At 42.4% G+C, this 23895-nt stretch overlaps 1 protein-coding gene across 2 annotated transcripts in view; it reads right to left on the bottom strand.

Annotated features, from left to right (window-relative positions):
* Nucleotides 1–22728, bottom strand: part of myo5b (myosin VB) — a 47471-nt gene extending 24743 nt beyond the window's left edge. For both annotated transcript variants that reach the window (XM_014409712.4, XM_014409714.4), the window contains exons 1-9: nt 22614–22728; nt 4915–5025; nt 3847–4018; nt 3170–3314; nt 1653–1809; nt 1034–1177; nt 873–954; nt 460–567; nt 41–150 (exon numbers count right to left, since the gene is read on the bottom strand). In XM_014409712.4, coding sequence (XP_014265198.1) covers nt 41–150; nt 460–567; nt 873–954; nt 1034–1177; nt 1653–1809; nt 3170–3314; nt 3847–4018; nt 4915–5025; nt 22614–22643 — 1059 coding nt within the window. In that variant the 5' untranslated portion in view covers nt 22644–22728. The remainder of the gene's footprint in view (nt 1–40; nt 151–459; nt 568–872; nt 955–1033; nt 1178–1652; nt 1810–3169; nt 3315–3846; nt 4019–4914; nt 5026–22613) is intronic.
* Nucleotides 22729–23895: the final 1167 nt, after the last annotated feature.

The following is a 23895-nucleotide window of genomic DNA, read 5'->3' as shown; positions in this document are numbered from 1 at the left end:
AAAAGCTGAGAAGAGACTGAAAGAAAGGCCGTAGATGTACCGCAATGTGGCAGGACTCCCCGTCTCGGTCCGAGCAGATCTCGACGTTCCCAAGATGAAGGATGGACGCAATGACTTTAAAGATGCTGTTCTGACTGCTCTCCTTTATACCTGTAGATCAAAAACATGACTGAAGTATCTGTTTATGGGAGTCACAGGAGGGCCAGCAGGTCTCTGTTAACGCTTCGCTGCATCTGAAACCAGCACATGGTGAAAGCTCGACCATCAGCGTCACACTACAACTGATCCAGAGTCTGAGTTCTTACTACGAGCATGGAGACGAAGAGCAGTTTTAAATTTAAAATCCTTTTACTTGTTTTTAATAGCAGAAAATGGTCTCATTGTCATGCATGCATCCCACATCTTAATGTTAAGATGAACCACCAAACATGGTGTTCGGGACAGACTCGTGACTCTTACCCAGCAGCGTGAAGGCCTCTCTGGTCTTCTTAAAATCTTCGGCGTCATTCACGCCCTCGATGAAAATGTTTTCGCCTAGAGACGTGTACGTGAAATCCTCTGCACTGGCTGAGGGAGGAGAGAAAGAACCGATCATGAGACGAAAGTGAATATTTACAGGCAGAATAAATACTGACTGAACTTCCACAGCAGTGAGCTGAATCCTGGTAACATGAAGAAGCAGGAAAAGACTTCAACCTTAACTCTAAATAAATTTTTTTGTTCAGAGATGAAAAATGATCATTTTTAGACCAATAATCCTCAAACGATTTGACCCTGAGGCCGACTTAAAGAAGCGCAACTTTAGACTAATACTTTATCCCATTTAATAATAATCGTCCAACCTAAACACAGCTCCCAAACTTTTGACTCACTGAGGGCGAGGTCTTTGAACTCCGGTAAGCTGGCAGAGGCGCAGAGCTGGTAGAAGATGTGATAATTCCTCTCGTCCTCAGCCTGAGAAAGAAACAAACTCTTTACACAGATGAACCAATCAGGTTCAACCAAACATCCTGAGCGAGTCTGTGAGACTGACCTGAAACACGACGCGGGACTTTTCCAGCAGGTAGGTGCGCATGTTGGCACCGATGATGTGGTAATGTCTGTTAAAACCGATCTGGATGTACTTTCCAAAGCGGCTGCTGTTGTCATTGCGAGTGGTTTTTGCATTTCCAATCGCCTGATGGAAAAAGAGACAATATCATCCATGTTCTTTAAAACTGTGCAGCAGCTCCTGCTGCTGCATGGATGCAGATTTATTTCATGTGAAACAAGTCGCTGTTCTCCCCTCCGCAGCCAACTCCGGACTGCCTACAGCACGCTCCATCGAAGTTTTTGAGGTACAAAGTAGATTTTTCTCTACTTCTATTCTCTGGCGTACACCTGCTCAGTACTAAACCTCCAGGATATCGTTAAAAAAAAATACATTTATAAAAAAAAAAAAAAAAAAAAAAAATTCTAGCAGGGGTCCAGAGATGCACACCAAGTCAAGGGAAATGGGCCAATTCACACAATTTTTTAAATCCACGATTCTCTGACTACAAAGTGTTTGGAAGGAGGTTTATTTAACCTGCAATTTGGCAATGGATATAAAAAGAAAATTAAAGTGCTGTTGGCATCGTAATATAATATGAAACAAGGCTCCGCCCACTCACCTCCATAATGGGACTGGACGCCAGAACTTTGTCCTCCACGTTGGTGTCGCTGGCTGAGCCGCCCACCGTGGCAAAGAACCGCATGGCGTACTTTGCAGAAACCGTCTTCCCTGCTCCGGATTCTCCGCTCACGATGATCGACTGATTCTTCTCATCTCTGACAAACACCACAGATGAAGAAAATGAACCACACCACCTCTATGGTCACAATGCAGGACTTTAATTCGTTCTACTAAAGTTAGCAGATGCTTGGCCCTGAGAGAACGATGAAGACTAACAACAATAACAATATTAACTGATGTAAATACTAAATTATTCACTTTTCCATTTGTTTATCAAAATATTTGGATTACAGTCTTTAACTTGTTTGCAAAATGCAACGATTTTAAGGTTTTTAGGCTTTTTTTTTCTTCCTTTTTTGTTAAAATATTTAAACTTCTTTTTAAAAATTTCAGACTTGTCTTTATAAATATTAAAATTATTTCAATTATTGTAGTTAATGAATTTTAATTTCCAAAATATAAATCTAAAAATGATTAATTTCCTTTTTCTAAATATGCCATCAAAGCACAAATATATGTCTAAATACATAAATCTCACATTTAAAAATGTGAATCTATAACTTTATGTACATAGATATGAATCCTTCAGGTGTTTTCCAAGAATCACAACAAATAATTTTTATTGTGCAAACTGGACAAACACTGAAAACACAGTTAACTGAGACTGTTGGGAAGAAATATTAGAGGATTCAAACAAGTTTAACCATAAACCCCAATCTGATTTTCATTTTGTACAATAAATTATATTTGTGATAATACATCCACTTACATTAGATAACATGAATATTATCCAATGTTTCTGATGAGAACCTCTCAAGCAGCTCATATGAGTTCTCCTGAAACTGCTCCAAGTCACAAAAATACTGGAAGTAAATTATAAAATGAAATTATCTGCATCCTTTACTTGTGCTCTTAGTTTGAAGGTTATGTAACAAAGAAGAAACTGTCCCTCTCTCAGACGGTTGTTAAAGTATTGTGAGTATGCCGCTTCCTTAAAATGAATAAATAATTCATTGAGATTCAGCTGAGAGTAGAATCGGCTAAGATCTTTCACAGCAGCTCTGGAAACACTCTGCAGATGCGAGTTTCACATGGATGCGAGTTTCACATGGATGCGAGTTTCACATGGATGCGAGTTTCACATGGATGCGAGTTTCACATGGATGCGAGTTTCACATGGATGCGAGTTTTTCATGGTGTTTCACCATCTCTGCGATAAACTCAGCAGATACAAGTAGTTTAAAGAGAGCGTTTCCTCCCACGTATCTCGCCACGCTAACCAGCTGCTTCGCACACGCTGCTGAGCAGAGGCGTGACTGTAATTAGACTCCATCACAGAGAAAGTGGGAGTTTTTCCTCAGCTCTGTAATCATCGTGCTCCTCCAGCATCAAACCGCAAATGTCACAGAATAGGACGCACTCGTGCCGACGACCAATAAGAACCCACAGTCTCACCTGGCCATCTGCTTGTAGGCCTCTTCGGCCACAGCAAATATGTGAGGGTCCATGTCGCCCATGTTCTGCCCGCTGTACGCATTGATCACCTCCTCACCATAAATCTGCAGCTGCTCGTACGGATTGATCGCCACCAGCACGATCCCTAAAGAACACACGACATAATGTTAAATGAACAAAAATAATCACACAGTGAGTAAAAATATGAACAAAGTGTTGATCTATAAAAGGCAAATAATAAATACATGAAACTGAAAAAAAACAACTCCTTAATTAATAAAAAAAAAAAATAATGAAATACTAATATTACATATATATACACGTATATGTGTATACACACACACACACACACACACACACACACACACACACACACACACATATATAAAAACTATGAAGTTAGTCAACAGATAATGACAATAATTTTTAATGACAATTCAATAAAATTTATAAATATTCGAATAAACAGACAAAATAAGCGTGAAGGTAAAAAACATTGAAGAAATGAAAGAAATTATGTGATATTAAATGTAGGTAAAAGGAGAAAATAGGAGATATACAAAAGTAATAATAAAATAGTGAACTGGAATAAATAAACATCTAGTAACACAAATAAATATTTCTATGATATTTCTAATAATCCTGCACTAAGTGAACCACAGGAAGTGCTGACTGACCACAGTACGTGTAGATGGCGTTGGACTCAAGGAATCGCACTCGCAGGTTGTGCAGCACGGCGGGTTCGTGCAGGTAGCTGAGCGCCGTGAGGTCATTCTCCCCCACCAGGATGTCAGGGTTACGCAGGAAAGGAAGAGGGTTACTCTTCGGTCCCACGGGGTACTCCAGAGGCTGAAACGGGATCAATACGCCATCAAGACACAATCAATACGTCGTCACACAGACTCAGATTGTCCCACAGACACTGAAGCCTGACAGAGGAGGTATCCTTTAAGTCCTGACTCCCTCAGACCCTGCAGGCTCTCCTGTTACAGATGTGTCACCGACACACAGCAGGACAAACATCAACATCTGGACAGAAACCAGAAACTTCGCCTCTGCCTTCAACCATCAAACACTTCATGATGTGACATCAGAACATGAGGTAAAAACGACGTTGATGGAAATTTTAAAAAGTACTTCTGAAAGAAAAACACGACTCTTTTAATTGGATTTAAGAAACAAATTTAAGATTTAGTGCGATTTTTAAAACACACACCTAAAGAGGAACTCAGTGGAGAGATGCAGCAGACTTGATGAATGCACCTGTGTGCTGTTCTCTCCTGATTAACACTCAGTAATGACTGATCATGTTCCTGATCAGCTGATCATTCTGGGCTGAACTCTGATAGATTTACTCATCAGCAGCTTCTTATGGATAAACCACTATGACAGCATCATCTACACAGTGAACCGTAACTGTGCTGTGATCAGTTTGACCCAACATGATTTATTTACTTGAAAATTGTATAATTTGAACAAATATTTGTTTCCGTCCTCATTTTCTCCCCTTGTGAAATGTGAAAATTTACGAAATTAATCATGTAAACTTATTTTATGTACAAAATGCATTAATCCATATACGCTCCTCTCTGATCAGCGGAGAAGCACACAGTCTGATGTAAATGAGCTGAAGAGCAGCTGAACATTGTGAGGCTGCATGAATTTACAAGCAGGAGTGCAGATTTGTTTTCCGATTCCTGCTGAACACTCAAACTGGCAGCGGCACATCTGGATCTGTCTGTTACCGTTTCATCCTCGAGTTTCAGCCGAAGGACCGGGTCTCCTTCTTTGTAGTCTTTGACGATCTCTGCAGCCTTCCAAACATCCTCCGTGTCCGGGATCCAGACCCGAGTGTACTGAAACACATGAAGAAGAAACACTTGAGTGCCAACGTTTCACTGCTCTCAGTCTCAGTTTAAACATCAGCTCTTCATGAGGGAGGAGACGACTGGACAGAGGCACGTTCATCAGCTTTAAACATGGTGACATGTTTGGGACAGACAAATGTGAGAACAAGCAGTGTAAATGTTTGACTTAAGCAGTGCGTGTACGTGAGTGTGGAGGATATGAACCTGCTGAGGGATAAACTCACAGATCCTGAACTCAGAAAAACAGAGTTTGAGAAAAGTGAAAAGATGGCTGAAGGTTAAAGCGCGGCCACTCCGAGGGCACGCGGCGTGATAACAGGGTCGTCTTTACCGTCAGTGTGAAGGAGCTTGTCGGGATTATCAGAAGTTCCTCCTGGACTTTTATCTGTTCCTGCAGATTAACACGTTTGCACTTCTGATCAAAGGAATCATTAACCGATTATCAGCTCTGTGGAAATTACCGCAGACGAGCTTTCATCTGAAATAATCCTGCAGAGGCATCATGACAGAGAGAGTAGCTCAGTCACATGACGGCATGAGACACCTGAACATACCTGGGTCTTTTATTAGAAGTAAAATCATTACTTTAGAAGAACAGACTCTGGGGACCGTGCTTCACTTTCAGGAGGAAAATTAGTTCTTGTCCTACTTTTGGGAACTCTTGGATGTTTTCCTGTTGGTTTGAAGCTGCTGAGCTTCTCCTCCTTTTGTTCCTCACAGACTGTCAGTGAGCTCCTCCCTGTGATGAGATTCATGATTCACACAGACTCATAGCAGTAGAGGAATCGTAGCGCCACCCCACCTTCAGTCTGGTGACTCCTCTGCCTCTTTGTCAGTGCAGCAGAGGTTACAGGTGTCAGCACACCTGAGGTAAAGGTGAAGCAGAGTTCTCTCTCTAGACAAAGACCACCGAGCAGAACGACCCAGGTAACCCTGTAAAACCTGAACCATGAAACCAGCACCAGCACATGTATTAGTTATGATAGGCGTTTGTGCTACGATCATAATCTGACATACACCAATCCAAATGTTTCCAGATCCAGGCTGGTACCTGGGCTTCAGGTAAACTATGATCCTGAGCGCTGATCTGATATTAGAATCAGAATCTGTCTTCATGTGTAAGATGACATCAGGTCCACTTAAAGCTGGATCAGATATAACCAGCACAGATCAGCGTCTGTGTTTATTATGCACATTTCAGGACCGCTGACGCAGCACCGGGTCAGCGCTGCTTCCCTCTGTTTGTTTGAAATCTTTTCAGACTTGACTGCAAACAGTGTTCATGACTGAGAAACTGCTGATGCTCACCTGTTTCTCTCTGTCTCTGTTTTGTTTGCATCATTACAGAAACACTGTGTTTTTTAAACTCCCTGCAGCTCCAGTCTGTGTGTGAGGAGGTGCATCACAGTGAGCCTGAGGGCAGGGAAAGAAAAGCTAAAGTTCCTGTAAGTAACACAGGACTGTTGGGTTGTTGTATCCTCAGACAGCTGATGAAAACACATCAAGGTTTAATCAGCCCACAGCTGCACAGATGTGTTAGTGCTGATCAGACTGACATCAGGTACAAACACGTTCCTGAGCAGATCTTGTCCCTGTCTGCCTCTTTGACCCTCTGAACCCAGTGGACCTGCAGCATGACCAGCCCAATATCGTCGTTTATGGTTTGTGTTTGTTCCTGTTCTTCATTCATCTGCAGCAATATGGTGTCACTTCCTCCTCTCAACAGACAAACTCAGAAAAATAAAGGAAGCAACATCACAGCATCTGCCTGCATGCTGAGTCCATTCAAACAATCTGAGGTCACTGTGACAGAAACTAATGAGAGCCGAGGACAAACATTCCCATATTACATCACTGCCTTCAATGCAAATGCACTGCTGTGCACCAGAAGCTCGTTTCCATACAGTTTGCCTGTGTGACAGACAGGAATCACATGAGGTCACATGACCCGAAGCCACTGAAACACTCATGAGAGCAGCCCGGGAGTTCAGCTCTACTGAAACACAGCATACATTAGCACAGAGAGCACGGGGAGGCAAACTGATGGAAATCTCTGACGCCAGGCAGAAGGCAAATCAGTCCTGATGACATCATGAATATGTACATTACATAATTGAAGCACGCTCTGGTTACTTTCCATAGAAACAGGGGGAGTCAACATGTTCCCAGACATCCCACACAATCCCCACACAACATGTTCAAGGTTCCTGTACAGCGAGCTCCTGCCGTCTCCTGGCAGGTAAACCTGTAACTGTGGATCAGGCAGGTAAACCTGTAACTGTGGATCAGTCCATGTTCAAAGCATGAAGCACACCGCAGGTGCACATGTGGAGAATTGACCCTGTGCACGAGAAAATGCTAACTTCCTGGTTTGAGACCGGATGTGGGGTTGTACATTTCCGGTAGCTTTACTTTGCGGTCAATCGCTACTGCGAACATATACTCCAAAATCATGTCCAAAACTCGAAAACGGAAAGATCGCGTTAAGTTACAAAGAGCAGAAGGTGGGAACACTCACCACTGTTGTGTCATAAAAAATCTAATGATCAATTTTGACGTTTAAAGAGTTTAGATCGATCAGTTGTTTACATCACTCAACACAAGCAGAACTGCATCACTGCAGCAGAAGACACATCGTCCACATTCAGAAGCACATCTCTGTATAGTGACTGGTCTTATGATTTAAACAGGCAAATGTTCAGCATTCAAACTACAGGTGAAGAATAGTCAAACCAGATGTTTCCCCCATTATGTCGAGATCAGCTAGTCAAGTACACACCTACACAGCATGTTAACAAACCGTGAAAAAAGCCACACAAAAAATGAATGATTGCTGATAAGGGTTTCTATACATTAGTATGTACGAAGGGTATGTTGTGACTTACCTTAAAAATTACAGCGGTCCCTCGCTATAACGCGGTTCACCTTTCACCTCGCTGTTTCGCAGATTTTTAGTGCTTTAATGCTTATTTTTACGTCACATTGTGGCCTGCGTCCTGATCGCTGCAGACGATCTCCTCCGTGACGTCTCTCCTGTACAGTACAGAATCGCTGCATCGATCGCTAGCAGTGTGACTCTGAAGTGCAGTACTGTATGTCCACGATGTCCACCAAACGTTTTGCACCGTCAAAAAATAAAATTGGCTACTTGATTTCACCTATCGCTGGTTTTTAGAACATAACACCCGCGATAAACGAGGGACAGCTGAGAAATATAACATTTGAATCCATTTTCTTTTTTGCTCTGAGGCGCGGGGAAAAATCGATGAACATCATTTACAGATATATTGGGTAAATGCCCAAGACATCTATAGAAATGTAAATCGCCGCTTGATTCATTCATTTGCTTAACTTGTTTTGGACCATAAACCAGGCGCCGGAAACAAAGCTCCCCACAGGAGTTTCCGCACCGGAAGTAGCATATGCAAACGTGCACACAGTCAATAACATGCAGGAAGTTCTGTAGCCCAACGTTTTCTGCCCACACTGGAGAGCCATCTTGGGGTTAAATGACATCAAAAAATGATTATTATGAGAAGCAGCAGATTTGTAAGAGCTTACAGTTCTCACTGCTGTGATTTCAAAGCCAGCAGAAACACTGTCCTCGCATCCTGGAGCTCTGATCTTCATCTGTGTGGCAACAGGCAGGTAAACTGTGCTTCAAAGAACCGAAACCAGCACAAAAATGTCGATTCAGGCTTTTTCAGCTCTCCCTAAACAAACACAGTTTCTCCTGCTCTCCGTCACCACATGCTTCTCAAACCGGAATACTATTACACACCATTTAAAGCCTCCCGAGACTGGGCAGGTTAACATTTCAACTGAAATCAGAACCACAAATAGAGAAAAACACCAGGACATTAAAATTCATTACAATGCTGCTATTTTAACGTGAAGTAGTCCCATTATGCTTATGCTCCTGTTCTTTATTCTTGGACCCTACTAAATGAGATTTTCATGTGTCACAGTTCAAAATATCAGAATCAGAAAGAGTTTTATTGCCAAATGTTGAGCAGGTTTACAACATTAGGAAATTGCTGCAGTGCTTAGTGCAAACATACTGTCATATAACGCTTAAATAGACATGAAAATAAGAATTAAAAGTGCTAAGTAGATAGATATATACATGAGTGCAGGTGGTGAACAGTGCCAAACATGGAATGCTGCAATAAATATCTGATACTGAGTAGATGGAGCAGCCTGTCAGTTTGACTTCAGTCTGAAACAAACTGTCTCTGCTGCTTAAACATAGAGAGTGTGAACAGCAAATGGGCGGAGCTTCTATACCTTCTCTATGACAGCATCCAGATCCAAGAGCAGTGAAAAACTGACAAATGAGATGATGATGATTATTATTAGCATTATCATCATCATTATAAACTTTGGTTTGTTTGATGTGAACAGGGTGTGACGTGTAACAGAATAACAGAAAGCTTCAGTCTGCAGACATTAACTGAAGGACGTCTGACACAAAGTATGCTGTGAGCTCGTGTGTGATGGCATGATCTCTATCAAACAGTGTGTGAGTGCGGTGTGAGTAGTAAATGCGTGTGTGGTATGTGTACGCTGTAAGTTTATCTAGGACACCATCAGTAATTATCCAATGACTGAGAAGCATGAAGTCCACATGCACAGCATCTCAGCAGGAAACTCAGCCAGTAATGAGGACACACACACACACACACACACACACACACACACACACACACACACTTCTAAAGTTGATTTGTTGTTGTTGTTGTTTTTCCTTCACGTCTCTGCACAGGCGAGCATGTCTTCAGCGGGGGAGGGGCTGTACATGTATGTGGACAGTTACTCATTGTTTGTCCTTTGAACTCTGATAAGTTTCAATTCATTCAGCCGAAAGTAACACAACATGACAATGAAGTGAAGAAGAGCAGCTTAAAAGCACGTCTCCACAGACCGAATCTGAATCGTTTTACCCCCCAAAAAGTCACTGATCAGGGCAGAGCTGAGCCGATTTGTGAAAACATTTTCTTCCCACCTCTACAAGTAATCTGTAACTTGCCAGTGTTGTGTTAAAAAAATACTATTGAGCAAAAACAGCTGCTGGATTCAACTCCATGTTCAAACAATGTTACATCTACCCGCAGAAATGCACAACAGAGAAACTGCACAGCTCCAGCATCATGCTAAAGCTCTCTTCCACATCTTTACAAAATTTAAAGCTGTGGCTCAGAATCAGAAAGCATCTGTGTAAAAACAAATACAGCAGGTCTGATTTCTGAACGAAGCTGGGTTTAACTCTATCTCAGACTTTGTTTTCCTTCTGTGAGTCAGAAACGTGGACGGACTTGACATTCTGCTGCTGTGCTTTGTTTTGGGGGAGGGTTTAGGGAAAGAAGAGGACCAGCAGTGGAGGACAAGTACAGGTTTGGAATAAAAGACGAGCCTGCAGGGGAAGTGAAGGTGTTGGATTAGCACACACAAAGACCTGAAATGGCTCTGAGTCACGGGGCAGAGTTCACAGGCTGGTATTTCACTCTGAGCCTCTAACCTGAAGAATGAGTTTGTCTGTTTCTACATGCACAGATCAGGTTTCCATTCAGAGCTGCACAGGTGAGCGAAGTCTCCGCCCAGTGACGTGTCAGCACGGTGACATCAGCCCCAGGGTGAGTGCTGGGTGTGTCCTGCAGGAAGAAACAATACGACCTGTCGAGGAACTTTGACCTGCACTGAAAGCTCAGAGAGAAGAGAGGCCGAAGGTCGTACATATCAAACATTCACCCTGACAAAGCACATTACGACACTGCGTGTCCTTCTAATGTTCTCTAATCACACACTAGTGTGGTGCTAAAGCTAAAGGGAGTCTCCCTTATTGTTGCTACAGGAAAACGTCCTCTGAGGTTAGGCAATAAAGCACCACACATATACAAACACAGAGACAACAGCTGCTGACGTGATCCACAGTTCAAGCTCAGCAGGAGTGAGAGACTTCAGGTTCAGTACTTTGGTCCATTAACTTTTCAGTTGTGATTGGACTGTTTCAATGACATCACCCTGCATCATGCAGGTGGGAAAAACCCAATATGACTTCAGTGTTTCCATCAACTAAATGCAAAACCGTCTCACCGCGAGCACCTTTCAGTGGAGGTGAGGCAGCAGAGGTTCCCCTGACCAGCTCACCTCCTGGGTGTTTTGGCCTTTTCCAACTCGGAAAAAGCCCAGGAGAATGCCTCACTGTTCAGAAGAGCTGGAGGAGATTGGTGGGCATGGCGGGAGTGGGAGTCCTGCGTATTTCTGTTCAGACTGCTACCCCAAGACTTGTTTAGCAAATGGGCGGATGGACATCCTCAACTAGGGCCACATCCACACTAGCCCAGATAACTTTGAAAACTGCGTTTTTGTATGAAAACGCGCCGCATCCACACTTTCGTTTCCAGATGTTTTCACAGAGTTGTGCGTCCACATTGAAACGGACGAAAACGCTCACGTTCCAGTACTGCGCATGTGTGAAACGCAAGAAGATTCGGCCTGCCTCATTTCTGTCTGCCGTTTATTTACTTTCCAGCTCTTTGAAACATCGCGGCAAAATGTTGAAGAAAAGCACCGTTTTTAAATGGACTAACATGAGGTGGAGTTGTTGCTGCGAGTAACACAAAAGTACAAAGTTGCAAAAGCGAGTGAGAATTAAAGAATTTGAAGAAAAGCTCTCTGGAGCATGTACAGACTGATATTAATCTTTAATAGGACTGTTAAAACAGAGCAAGCAAAACAACTGCTGTATAATGCCCTCTGATAATGCCTTAGTGTAATTGGTCACATGACTGCATCACATGACTAAAATGCGTCATCGGACCCACAACTCTGAAAACGACTGAAAACGCTAGTGTGGACGCAGAGTGTTTTCAGACGAAAACACCGTTTTCAAATCTATCCGGGCTAGTGTGGATGTAGCCTATGATGACAATGTTTCAGTGTCTATCACACCGCTCATAGAGGGTCGTATGATAGGGCAGTGGTTCCCAGACTTTTTTTGCTGGGCCCCCCTTTGTTTTACAAGAAAAATCTTCGCCCCTCCCCGCACAAACACATCCTCCAACCACACACATCCATATTTTGTTTTCAAACTGCATTGCGTTCATTTCACACCTCAAACAAACAAAAGTAAACTGCAATAAATTACAGGTAGCAATATAATAAACTACTAACTCTTTTATGCTACGTCCACACCTACACGGGTATTTTTTGAAAATGCAGCTGTTTTTATGCGTTTGGGTCTTTTGTAAACGGTGTTTCGAATCACCGAAAACACAGATTTTTTTAAAACTCAATTTTTGCGTTTACGAGGAATACAGAGTTCGTCACGCAACGTTAAAGGTATGTGCCTTTTTTCACGTCACGTTGTGCGCCACATTATTGTTTACATGAGATGAATTGCAGAATGGCAGATAGAGACAAAATACTGTTAATCTGACTATCTGCAGGTTTTACACACTTACATATACACGCAGTTACTGTCCCTCCATTTAGAAAGGCAGAGGCACGGTGTGATTATTTTACATGTAGTTGTTGTTGTTTTTTTTCAAATGTGTAATAATATTCAACATTGCTATCAATACATTTTTCAAAAAATGCCTCTCTGTGGAAAATCGGTTCAAAAAACAAACAGCTGTGGGATCCTGTTTGTCCGCGATTTGAACCGAGGGAACAAATCGTGGCAGGATCAGCCTGATATTATTTGTATCCAGCTGTAACTTTACTGTATAAAGAGCCAACATCTCCAAAATGTCAGGAGTAGTTAGTCATTACAACAAGTGTTTGTGAACTAAAAATCAAGAATGTGGGATACTGTTTGTCTGTGATTTGGAGAGCCCAGCGCTGCTCCCGACGCAGGGAAAACTAATTCTGTCGCAGAGACCTAACTTGGCACTTGTGTAGGTGAAGCCAAAGGGAAGATCTGCTTCACCATATTTTCTAGTCTTTGGCTTGGAAGGTTGGTTTGGAAACATATTTGGTGATGCTTCATCTCTGCGTTTGTGTGGGAGCCCTGTCAAAAGCCTGTCCATTATGCTAGCAGTGTCAAAGCGTTCTTTTTTTCCCCTTTTCTTTTCATACAGCACCCCCCCCCCCCCCGGCTATGGTTCTGTGATAGGGGGTCTGTATGCATTATCATAGGATCTCCCTTACGATATAAAGCATATACAATACATAAACCTTGAGGCGTCTGTCGTTGTGATTTGAGGCTCTATCGATAAAATTGAATTGAACTTCTGCTTCCAGCCTCATCAGTGAGGAACAGAAGTTAGATTGGTTACAGGATTAGTGGACTCTGTTTTCAAACAACCAGCTTCCTCCACCTCAAACTCCACGCTCGGAGAAAAACACTCTAACACACAGACAAAAGTTACAGAAACCATAACCATCAGTACACCGTGAAGTGTACAGTTAATCAGCAATAACAGTTCAAACATGGTCACCTCAACTGTCAGCATTCAGCAGTTCTGCCTAATGCTAATAACAACATTAAACTGAAAGCCTTTAATTATTATATCAAACAAACATTCACCGAGTTCAGGATCACTGGATTCTGTCACTACAAACTTAAAGGAAACATTTATGTTTGAGAAGCAAACATCAGAACAAAGAGATAATAAATCTCTTTGATAAATGCGACAGAAGTCAGATCTTTGTGTAGAAGTTTGCTCTGCCAGATTTGTTAGTTTACCTGCAGGAACGCACGTGGTAAAAATGATTGACACGCAGGTGGAGATGCCTATGACAGGCTAAACTGGACAAACGCAAACACTTAGCAGGTTAAGGTGAATGATAGTGTTAGCTTGATTAGTTTGTGACCGGAGGTGACATCATCAGTGAGCCGCCAGGGTGGAATGAGACCGTTTATTAATCATGCTCTGATCTTCATCCAAATCATCCAAAGACAGGTGGAAACTCTTCTTATCAGGCCCCCACTGAAGTGGGCGGGGTTCTGACAAGAAGAGTTTCCACCTGTCATCTCTCTGGATGGGTTATGTGAGTGAACATGGCTCTCTGCTGGCAGAATGTAGGGATCTACAGACGCTCCATCCACCTGCAGAGAGGGTCTGTTGGCAGGCTGAGGCAGTGTCCAAAACATAAATCAAAAAATATTTTAGTTTTTAAATACTTAAGTGCACTTGACTCATCTAAGAGTTCACCTGCATTTTGTTTATAATATGTGAGACAGGTGAGTGCAGAGGTTTAGTGCTAATCACAGACACATTCATGAGTCTTCAGGGTTTCTGTGAGCTGGACAGCACGCTCCAGTCATCCAGCAGCTGCAGCGCTAGCCGAGCGCTGACAGCAGTGGGAACCAGAGAGCTGCAGCTCAGAAGGAGAGAGATGCAGTCTGTTTGTTTCCTGCTTCCTCACAGACCCACAGCAACATGTAAATCCACCAGCAGGACAGCTCCACCCACATTTATCAGAAATCACACAGACTTCTTTCCGGATACAAATAATTACCTGCATGTGTAACAGTCTGTTATTAACTGCTTCAAAACAGCAGACCAATAAATACATTTAACAGCTGGAATAGCTGACTGACAAAACCCCAAACAGCAGAACTGAGTGAGACAGACGCCGGCTCTGGAAGGGTTTATGTCACATTATTAAAAAAAGAAATAAAAAATACTCGACTCCAGGGAAAAAAATGAAAATAAACCCACAATGCCTAATGAACAAAACTCTGAATCACTAAATATTGAGGTGCAGACAGACTCAACATTTTGTAATGAAGACAGCAAACATAACAAAGCTGCTTCATCACCTCAGCGGAAAAAACTCCAGCCACAACCAGCACCAGAAAGATTTAATGAGAACTATTAATATTCACCAATGAACAAAAGAAAAATGATCAAAACATCAAAAATATCGATTCTGAGTCCCAAGAGTCAAAGTCAATATGAGATGTGTGGCCTACTTTAGTTTGCCAATGATAATAAATAAATTACTGACATGGCAAAATAAATGCGTGAAACTGAGTCTGTCATCTTTCCAGAATCTTTATCCCTGTGACCCCTGACCCTTCGGTACCTGATGCAGGAACTCAGTATTTTTGATTTTACAATCTGTAGTGCGAAGATGCAGCTTCCTCAGAGATGGAAGGATCCAAAATACCAGTAATGTAAATTCATAAAGACTTTCAGACTTCTTGTTTTTAGGTCATTATGGAGCCATAATCACGTAATCAGCTGGTCAATACAGCTTAGTGGGAAATGACTGAGCTGCTAGAGAGAACAACAAGCATACAAAAACAGAATAATAAAAGTCCGACATGGAGCGAAGTCACTGCTGCCCTGATCATCAAAGTGCGAGAAAAAGGAGAGAACCGTCCGAGTTTAAACCGCAGCTCTCTGGATTCTGGAAGACACTCTGACCACTTGGTGATCAACAATTGTTAAGATTAATCAGATTGTCAATCAGATTAATGAGTAAAGAAACTCGTCCCACTGCAGGCCTGATCTGCTCTGACTCAGCAGCCTCAGCAGAGTCCTGGATCTGAGTCCAGCAGATTCCCACTCTAGACCAGCATCACTCTGAGATCACCCTGATAACACAAACCCTCTTGGAGAGCCCAGCAATCATGACTCAGCTGAGCACAGGTGGAGCTGCAGGTGGAAACCCTCCCCCCAAATACCAGATTACTCAGTCTGATGAGGTTCAAAGTGGCCCCACTTAGTGAAGCGGACCACCGAGCCCAGGAGGAGGATTACAGATCAGAGCTGACTCACAGATAGACACACACACACACACACACACACACACACACACACACACACACACACACACACACTCAGTCAGAAATCTGCGTCTGATTCTAATCTGAAACATACGCTCACGCTGTCCTCGGAGCAGAGCTGCGACTAACGAGCTGTAATTAATCTCAGCTAATCCCGGCATGCACAGCAGAAGACGACGACTTCTCCTGAGTGAGTCTCCATCATTCAATCCAACCGCTCCTCCTCTGCAGGGTAGCAGGGGGGTGGGGTTGCATGGTGCCTGTCCTCGCTGGCTTTGGGTGATCACATCTAAACAGTGGCAGTTTCTCAGACAGGGGTTAAAAAGAGAGGTTACAGCTGAATGTGAAGGATGTAGAAAAGTGCTGCTGTCAGAAATGTTCAGAAATGACTGAACTTCACTGTTTGTAAAACAATATTAAACATGACCGACTGAAAGCTGAATGGACTTCAGGGTTACGCCTGCACGTGTGTTGTTATTTAGTTTTTACTTTTCAGTTTTGGTTCCATTCCAGAGATGTCGTGATTTTTTTTGGTTTATATTTTGATAGTTTCTGTTAATTTTTACGATGTGATTGGTATTTGTAAGACTGAAAGAAAGCCGGTGCTCCTAATCTCAGGGGCAGCGATCTAAGCAGAGAAGCCCACCCTCCTCCTCCACCCTTTCTAAGCCAGCAGGAAGATATAATCTCTGCAGTGTCCTGGTCTGTCCTGGGGTGTCCTCCCCGATACATGAAAAATAACACCGTGGAGGTGAACAGGAGGCGTGCTGGTCAGATGATTTAGCCGCTTCAACTGCCTCCTTTCAGTGTAGAGGAGCAGCAGCTGTACTCAGCAGCACGTACACATGGACAAGCTTCACAGATCTCACTGTTACTGCTGCAGGAACACAGACTCTGTGCTCACAGGTTAAACATGTGAACAGGTGTGATGACAGGTGTGCACCTCTCTCCTGTCCTCTGAACATACCTACAGCCTGCCGTCATTATTTACAGTTAGCTTTTTAAAATCTAGCTGATCCAGCGTCCAGCCTACAGGTGCTGCTGCAGCTCATTTCCCCCTTTTTTCTCCCAATTATGACGCCTTTAAAATGAGGTTTTCATCCTGACACCAACATCTGTTACAACAACTGTCGCAGTCAGAGTTTGTGACGTCACATAAATTAAAAATGATGAAAGAAAAGTGTTTCAGTGACTCAAAACAACATAAAACATGGAAACTTCCAAATGTGCTTTTTAGTTAGAAGCTACAGCTATATAAAAATGAACTGTGGAAACGTCCCAGCAACACAATCTGAAGATGGAGGCTAACTTTAGCCTATAGTCTTACCTAACCTAAGCTGCTAACTTCTCACAGATCCTGCTGTCACTTCCTCACAGTTCACATGAAATTTTGCTTCAGTTCAAACTGAAAGGTCCAAAAGTCAAAGTGAGTTTGGTGCAGAAAAGCTCTACAAAATAACGACAGTTAAAAGTACGTCTGGTGTCAGAGTCAAGGCCATCATTATCAACAGCATGTAATAAAAGGAAGTATCATCAGATTAAAGTTGGCTTCTGAGTTACTTTCTTCTCATAACAGCATGAGGAAGAAGACTCACTGAACTCCAGCACAGAGAATAAAGCCGAGACCAAGATCACAAAACAAAACGTCCTCACATTTTAAAAGCTTTAACTCTCATCTCTCACAGAAAGATCTCAGAAAAAAAAAAGAACAAAAGTAAACTCATAACTTTCCCCCTGCTGTGAACGCTGACGTAACAAGACACTTTTCTGCCTGATTACAGTGGTCCAGGAGACGGTACAGACTGAAGGACTACAGGTGGGACTACAGTGAGTTCTGCTGCAGGAGGAAGCTCATTTAGTCTTTGCGTCTCAGATTTCAGACAGCCTGATTGAGCAGAGGTTTCACTCAAGCTGAGGTGAGGTTAACAAGTTCATGAACATTCAAACAGGTTCCTGCTGAGTTAATAAAGAGTCACAGATTAGACTGGAAGCAAAGCTCAGATTAAAGAGTAGAACACAACTAAGTCCAATCCTCGAATCAAAGAAATCCAACCATCAGAGGATGAACGGAGCCTGGCCTGACTGAACCCACAACACTGCTGAATCCTACAATCCCCACAATGCATTAGAGTCTCTCTGCTTTTATCCTTTTTTTTGTTTTGTTTTGTTTTCCTCTGGGCATTTTCTTCCTGTTGCTCATCAGCTGTTTTATGTTTTTATTCTCTCTCCCATTTCTGCCTGTCGGTTTATGATGCTGAAGAAAATTAAGTTGGAAGACAAACAACAAATTTAATGATCTGACTGCATGTGTGTGTGCGAGTGTGTGTGTGGCTGAAGGATGAAGACATTAGATAAGACAATGGCTTCATCTCTGATTTTCTTTTGTTGCTCATTGTAGAAAACGAGCTTTAATCATTAATCACTGACGTGCAGGTGAGCAGATGATGGGCTGTCAGTGATCTGAGTGATGAATCATCAGTGAGTGTAATAATGCTGCTTTTCCAGGCTGATAACAGGTTCAAACAACCAGCAGAAAACCAGCTTCCGGTCTCGCTCTGAAGGTTTATTCAACCAGTGATAATGTCCTGATCACAGAAACCGTCCAGCACGGCCTCACAGACAGCCTGAGTCCTGTGAACCACTCTGAAATCCAACACGGGTCCTTTCTAACTCAAATCTGCGCCTCCTGCACCTGTCCGCTCAGCCGCACGCAAGACTCCTTTCAAAAATTAGCCATTTTACACTAAAGTGTGCACTCTGTGGAATTTCTGAGGAAAAATCTCTTTAGTTTGCGTTATCCAGGCTTTACCTGTTCTTCTCTTACATTCAGGCCAAATAATCACATATAGCTCCAACGTTACTTCACTCTCCACCCGCAGCGCCATGAACTAATGTTCCAACACTAAGTCCCAACAGGTGACTCATCTCTTTAAAATCTGAATAAACACCGTGCTGTCTGGTTTGTGTGTCGGGTGTAACATAAATCATCCTCAGAGTTTAGTGCAGGTGAGTCCTGAGCGTCTAAAGGCGACGTAAGTGACGGGGTTCGGGCTGGAGCTGCTCCAGCAGGTGCGCGTTTGTCTGTTCCAGGTGAAAAGTAAACTCACCTTCGTGTACAGCTCGTTCACGGACATCGTGCCTCCCCGGTGGATCAAACTACACTAATAAGCTCCTCTTGTGTCCATTAATGATCCATTAGAGTCCCTCTGCGCTCCGGTTCGGTCCTAAACCAGCAGAGACTTTCCAGTGCGCATGCCCCGCAGCAGGTGTCTGGCCGAGTTTCGGTCACTTTGTTCGGTGTAGCGTCGGTCCGAAGGAGCGCGCTCCCGCTGCTGTTTCCTCCGGTAAAAACGAACCCTCGGGTACTTCAGGGTAAACTCAGAGCCGATGAAAAGGGTTCTAACCGGAAGAAGGATCCCGAAATCCAGAAAAACGGAAACGAAAAGCCTGAAGCGACCCGCAGGTGGAGGGAGGGAGGAGGCCTGTTCTTCCTGACAGCCGTGTTTTCCCCACACTGCCCGCTGATTGGCTGATCCCTGGCTCCAAGCCAGGTTTCAACCACACACACACATACATACACACACTACGCAGGGTGCTTCAACATGAGGCGTGGATCCCCACACAGGGTCCTGAGAGAAACCTGGAGGGTCCATTTAAAAAAAAAAATTCCCAAGTTAACATTTTATTTGAATTTCTATGAATACCATCCCTGTAAAAGTATTAACACTATGACAGCATCTCCAAAATTCACTGCCTCACACAGTCAGACCTGGTACAGATCTACAAGACTGATTCTGTTTGTGGATCCAGTGGAAATTGGCATCAATTCCACTGCCTGTTTATTCCAGTATATAGAATTATTTGTATGGGTCTAGGTGAATGGAGCAAAACCACTAAAATAATCCCACCTGCTTCTCTAAACTAAAGTCCCACTTTTATTTCACTTATTGCAAATCCAGCATCAATCATCTGTATGAACTGTAATAAAACAACATATATGACTTGCAGTCTTTCTCACGGTAATTCAGAGCCATCTATGGAGCAGGAAGGAAACCTCCAAGTTATGAGAAGTTCATTGGTAACATAAATACATAAAACAAAAACATACTTTTTTCTGCCTTCTCTCCGATATTCTTCCACTATTCACCAAATTTTGTATATATTATAATCAAATGACCTCTAAAAACCTAAAACTTCTTTTCTGTGATTAGCTGACACACCTTTGTGGGTGTGGCCACTTTAATGGTCAAACATCTGTAATTCTTTAATATTTCATCTAGTTGCAACCAAATCTGTTTATAAAGGTCAATATTCCAAATGCAAACTACTGACCTTGTACCAGTTTTACCACTAAGGGATGCTAATTCAATAGTAAATAAAACAATATAAACAGCAATTAGTTGAATATAATAAAAAAAGTAAAAAATATAATTAAAAACAAACAAAACGAAATTGGTGGTCTAAGTAAGCATTGCAAAATATTGGAATTGTGGTGCTGTCACAATAGCACCATCATTTGGTCGATAAGAGAACTACCCTCAGAGGAACTTTGATTTTGTATTTTTAATCTTTCTTTTGTTTTGTTTTTTGATTATCTTTTCATGAAGGCTTCAGAATGACAACCAGAATGTCAAACAATCAGCCACAAAGAGAAGACGAACAGACATGAAAGCAAACAGGCTGCACACTGTGAGAATTAATCATTTAACGCTCGTCCACGCCTCCTCACCTGACAGCATTCATCCAAACGTGTCGTCTCATTCTTTCCACACCTTAACCTCTTAAGCCCCAAGCCTAACTGATCTCCAGCCTTTTGCCCCCGTATCAGGGGGCGTTGGGGCTTAAGAGGCTTTGTTCCACTTCAACTCTTTGTGTTTAAATTGACCACAAAAACTGAATGCAGTGGAACCAGAAAGAGGCCAGACCAATCAAAAGTGTAATAATGAGGTGGGATGTAAATAAATCCTGTGTTAACACCTGGTGTGTACTTAAGAATTTTTATGTTTCTTTCTATTTTTAAATGCAAATCATGTACTTTATAAATCTACGGAGCCCCGCAGGGGACATGGGAGAAAAAAAAATTAAGACGGACTTTTGCGAGATCTCGCAAAACAAACTCGGGATCTCGCAAAAGTTTTAGCCGCATTCTTCCCATTAGCTTCGAGCTAACGGGAGGTCGAGACCTACTACAGCCGGGAGGAATCGTGCCTCGACTCGTGTCTCGACCTCCCGGTCGGCTTCGAGCCGGCGTCCGAAGAATGCGGCTAAAAGTTTTGCGAGATCTCGCAAAAGTCTGTCTTAATTTTTTTTTCTCCCATGTCCCCTGCGGCGCTCCGTATAAATCCATTTATTTTACAGTAGGAGTTACACTGTAGGCTGAAACCAGCAAACATGTCACACCAGCTGTAATCCTGTAACCTGTAACCTGTGTATGTCAGTTAGCCTGCAAAAAAACAAACACAAACAAAACACCATTAAACCTTATTTTGGGATAAAGCCTTCAAACCTCTGAAGCTTGTAGACTAAAGACTGTGTAGTTTTTATGTCTTGGTGATCACTGATGTGGAATTTCTGTTATTACTGTTAATTCAGTCTTTTAAATAACTGCCAGGAGGAATTTCCTAGACTGTGGCAAGAAGAAGCATCAGCCTGCACAGCTGCAGTTCCCCTAATGGCCACTTGAGACTCCAGCATTGAGTCAGTCCCCATAGTCTCCCATGTTAAAATGGTTGGCTTTACTGCAGAAATAACATGTTTACAGGCTGATACAGGAAACTGTTTTGTTACTACAACCTATTTCATCCTTGCTGACTTTGTGAAGACTGTTGGGTTTGATCTAATTATTACAGTTTGCTTTAATATGGTGGTGGTGGTGGGGGTGGCTGTAGCAGCTAGCTGTCTGCTAGATAACAGGACCTCTGTGTTTGTGCTGTTGGAGGCAATTATCTGACCAATATCATGGCTGCTGTGAGGTTAATTATTGTCACAGATCGCCAAAATTCAAGGAATGTAACTTAGTGCAAACATGCTAACTAGCATTAGCTGGTCTGTTTGCACTCCACCACCTCATCTAAATGTGGTCACTCCAGAAACAAAAAGCTAACACAGCAGGATTCAAAACCAAAGGGTGCCTAAAACCAGTCTGTGCGTGAGACTTTGTAGACATAAATCTAAAAATCTGAATCTGGAGAGAAATTATGTCCTGTTATTACAGATGAAGCTACACAGTAGCATAGAAAGTAAATGAGCTCCAGTCACATTATTAAAAATATAGTACTTTTGCTTAGATTATAGTAATACGTCATCACTGAAAGAGCACTACGCTCTAAACTGCTTCAACATTTTGGGTCTTTGTCACTGTGAATGTTTTGCTTCAGTGCAGTAAGACTATCCAGCTGCAGTATGGGAAATTAGGATTTTTGGCTGCTTTCTTTGTGTCTCATTCAGGCCTCTAAGAATCCTTCAACTAACTAATTTATCCTTTTCTCTTCAGACATGTTGATAAATCTCTCACAAACAAGGTCAAACTAAAAAGTCTATCGAGCCAGAGAAGGATATTTGACCTTCATGCACCACCACCCATAACATTTATATTTCCTGTAATATCTCCTCACAGACATAAAATGTGAGAGTATAAAGCTGGTTTTACATAAAATGTTCTTATGTAAGTCAGACCTTTCCTTCTGATAACACATCAGTAAAGTGTGTCTGTTATCAGAGATGTTGTGTAATGCCGACAGGCTGATAGTGAACGTTATAGAGAATATTTTGTGTGAACATTAACCACAGATATGAGCTCTTACAGTGAGTACAGAGGCAATAACAGGTCCTTTACCTTGGAGTAGGGGTAATAATCTCCGCTCATCCTCTCCGGCTGATAAATAGATCCTCATGTGCTGAAATAAGCTGCATTAGATCCTGTGACAGTGATTGTGGGAAGCAGCAGCTCGTCTCAGACCTGTCTGAGCACAGCTATTATTCTTACTCAGCTAATGAGTCCACTCCCAAACCACTCCTTCTGCTGGTATGAGGTGTTTACCTGCACATGAGTCTGACAAGACGCCGGTCCACCCACAACAGGCTTTATCACGCTGCCACAGCCGTGAAGGCTGTGAAACACAAGCGTGAAAAAGAACAACAGAGAACTTCAACAGGCTGCACACGGAAGAAGAAATCTCACCACAGGCTGACAGTCCTGTGACTTTCATTAATGTTCCTGAACCTGTGCTCCTCTGACATCAGTGAAATATAATGTGGCACTAGCATTCATGTCACTGTTTTCCAGCCTTGTTTCATTCTGGGAACAGAGGAGCTGTGCACTATTAACAGTTCAAAATAATCTTTACTGGTGCTGCACAAATCACTGTTCAGTCCTGTGGTCAGTCTGTGCAATAGAGACACAGTTAGTTACACAAGAAAATGGACAGTATAAACATGTAAGCATTTTTTACTCTTTGACTCTACAAGCGTAGCTGTGCATGATTCAGAGCTTTGGATGAGCTGATTTCTTTCACCAGTTTTCAGAGGTGTGCTGAGGAACAGCAACAAGTGTTTCAAGCTTACTTCTTAGCCATTTGGCAGCTGCCATGTTACTTTCTGTGGGACCAGAAGCAACCATATTTAGAGGAAAGGGTGGAGTTTGAAGAAAAATTCACTGAGGTCAGAGATCAGGTGAGCAGTAGACTCATTTTGTCACAGAGTTCTATTCAGTCAGACTCCTTTTTTACTTCTTTTTCCTGCATAGTAGGAGTAATGCAATGCTTCACTTTACTGACCTATATGCTGTGTCCATCTTTGATATACAGTTTATGTTTGGTTTACAAACATGATCAGGTGAAACAAAGATGAACTGAAATAAATGAAAATATTGAGTTAAATATGTTATTCAGGTGAGTTCAGGCATGCAGAGACCGTTTTTTTTAAGTCATTTTGAACTTCAGGTGATTGTTTTGCTATTTCTCAGCATTCTTAAAAAAAAACCCCAAAAAAACCACTGTGGTCTTGCTGAGGTGTTCATGTTATTCTGTCCATCCCACCTCCAGCTATGATGTAATGATTAAATGATGCAGAGTTTATTTGTGCTTGCACAAGTTTACCCATGAAAACCTCAGCATGTG

Source organism: Maylandia zebra, linkage group LG7 (genome assembly GCF_041146795.1).
Source record: "Maylandia zebra isolate NMK-2024a linkage group LG7, Mzebra_GT3a, whole genome shotgun sequence".
In the NCBI taxonomy this organism is placed as follows: domain Eukaryota; kingdom Metazoa; phylum Chordata; class Actinopteri; order Cichliformes; family Cichlidae; genus Maylandia; species Maylandia zebra.
This window is presented reverse-complemented; position numbering and strand designations above follow the sequence as displayed.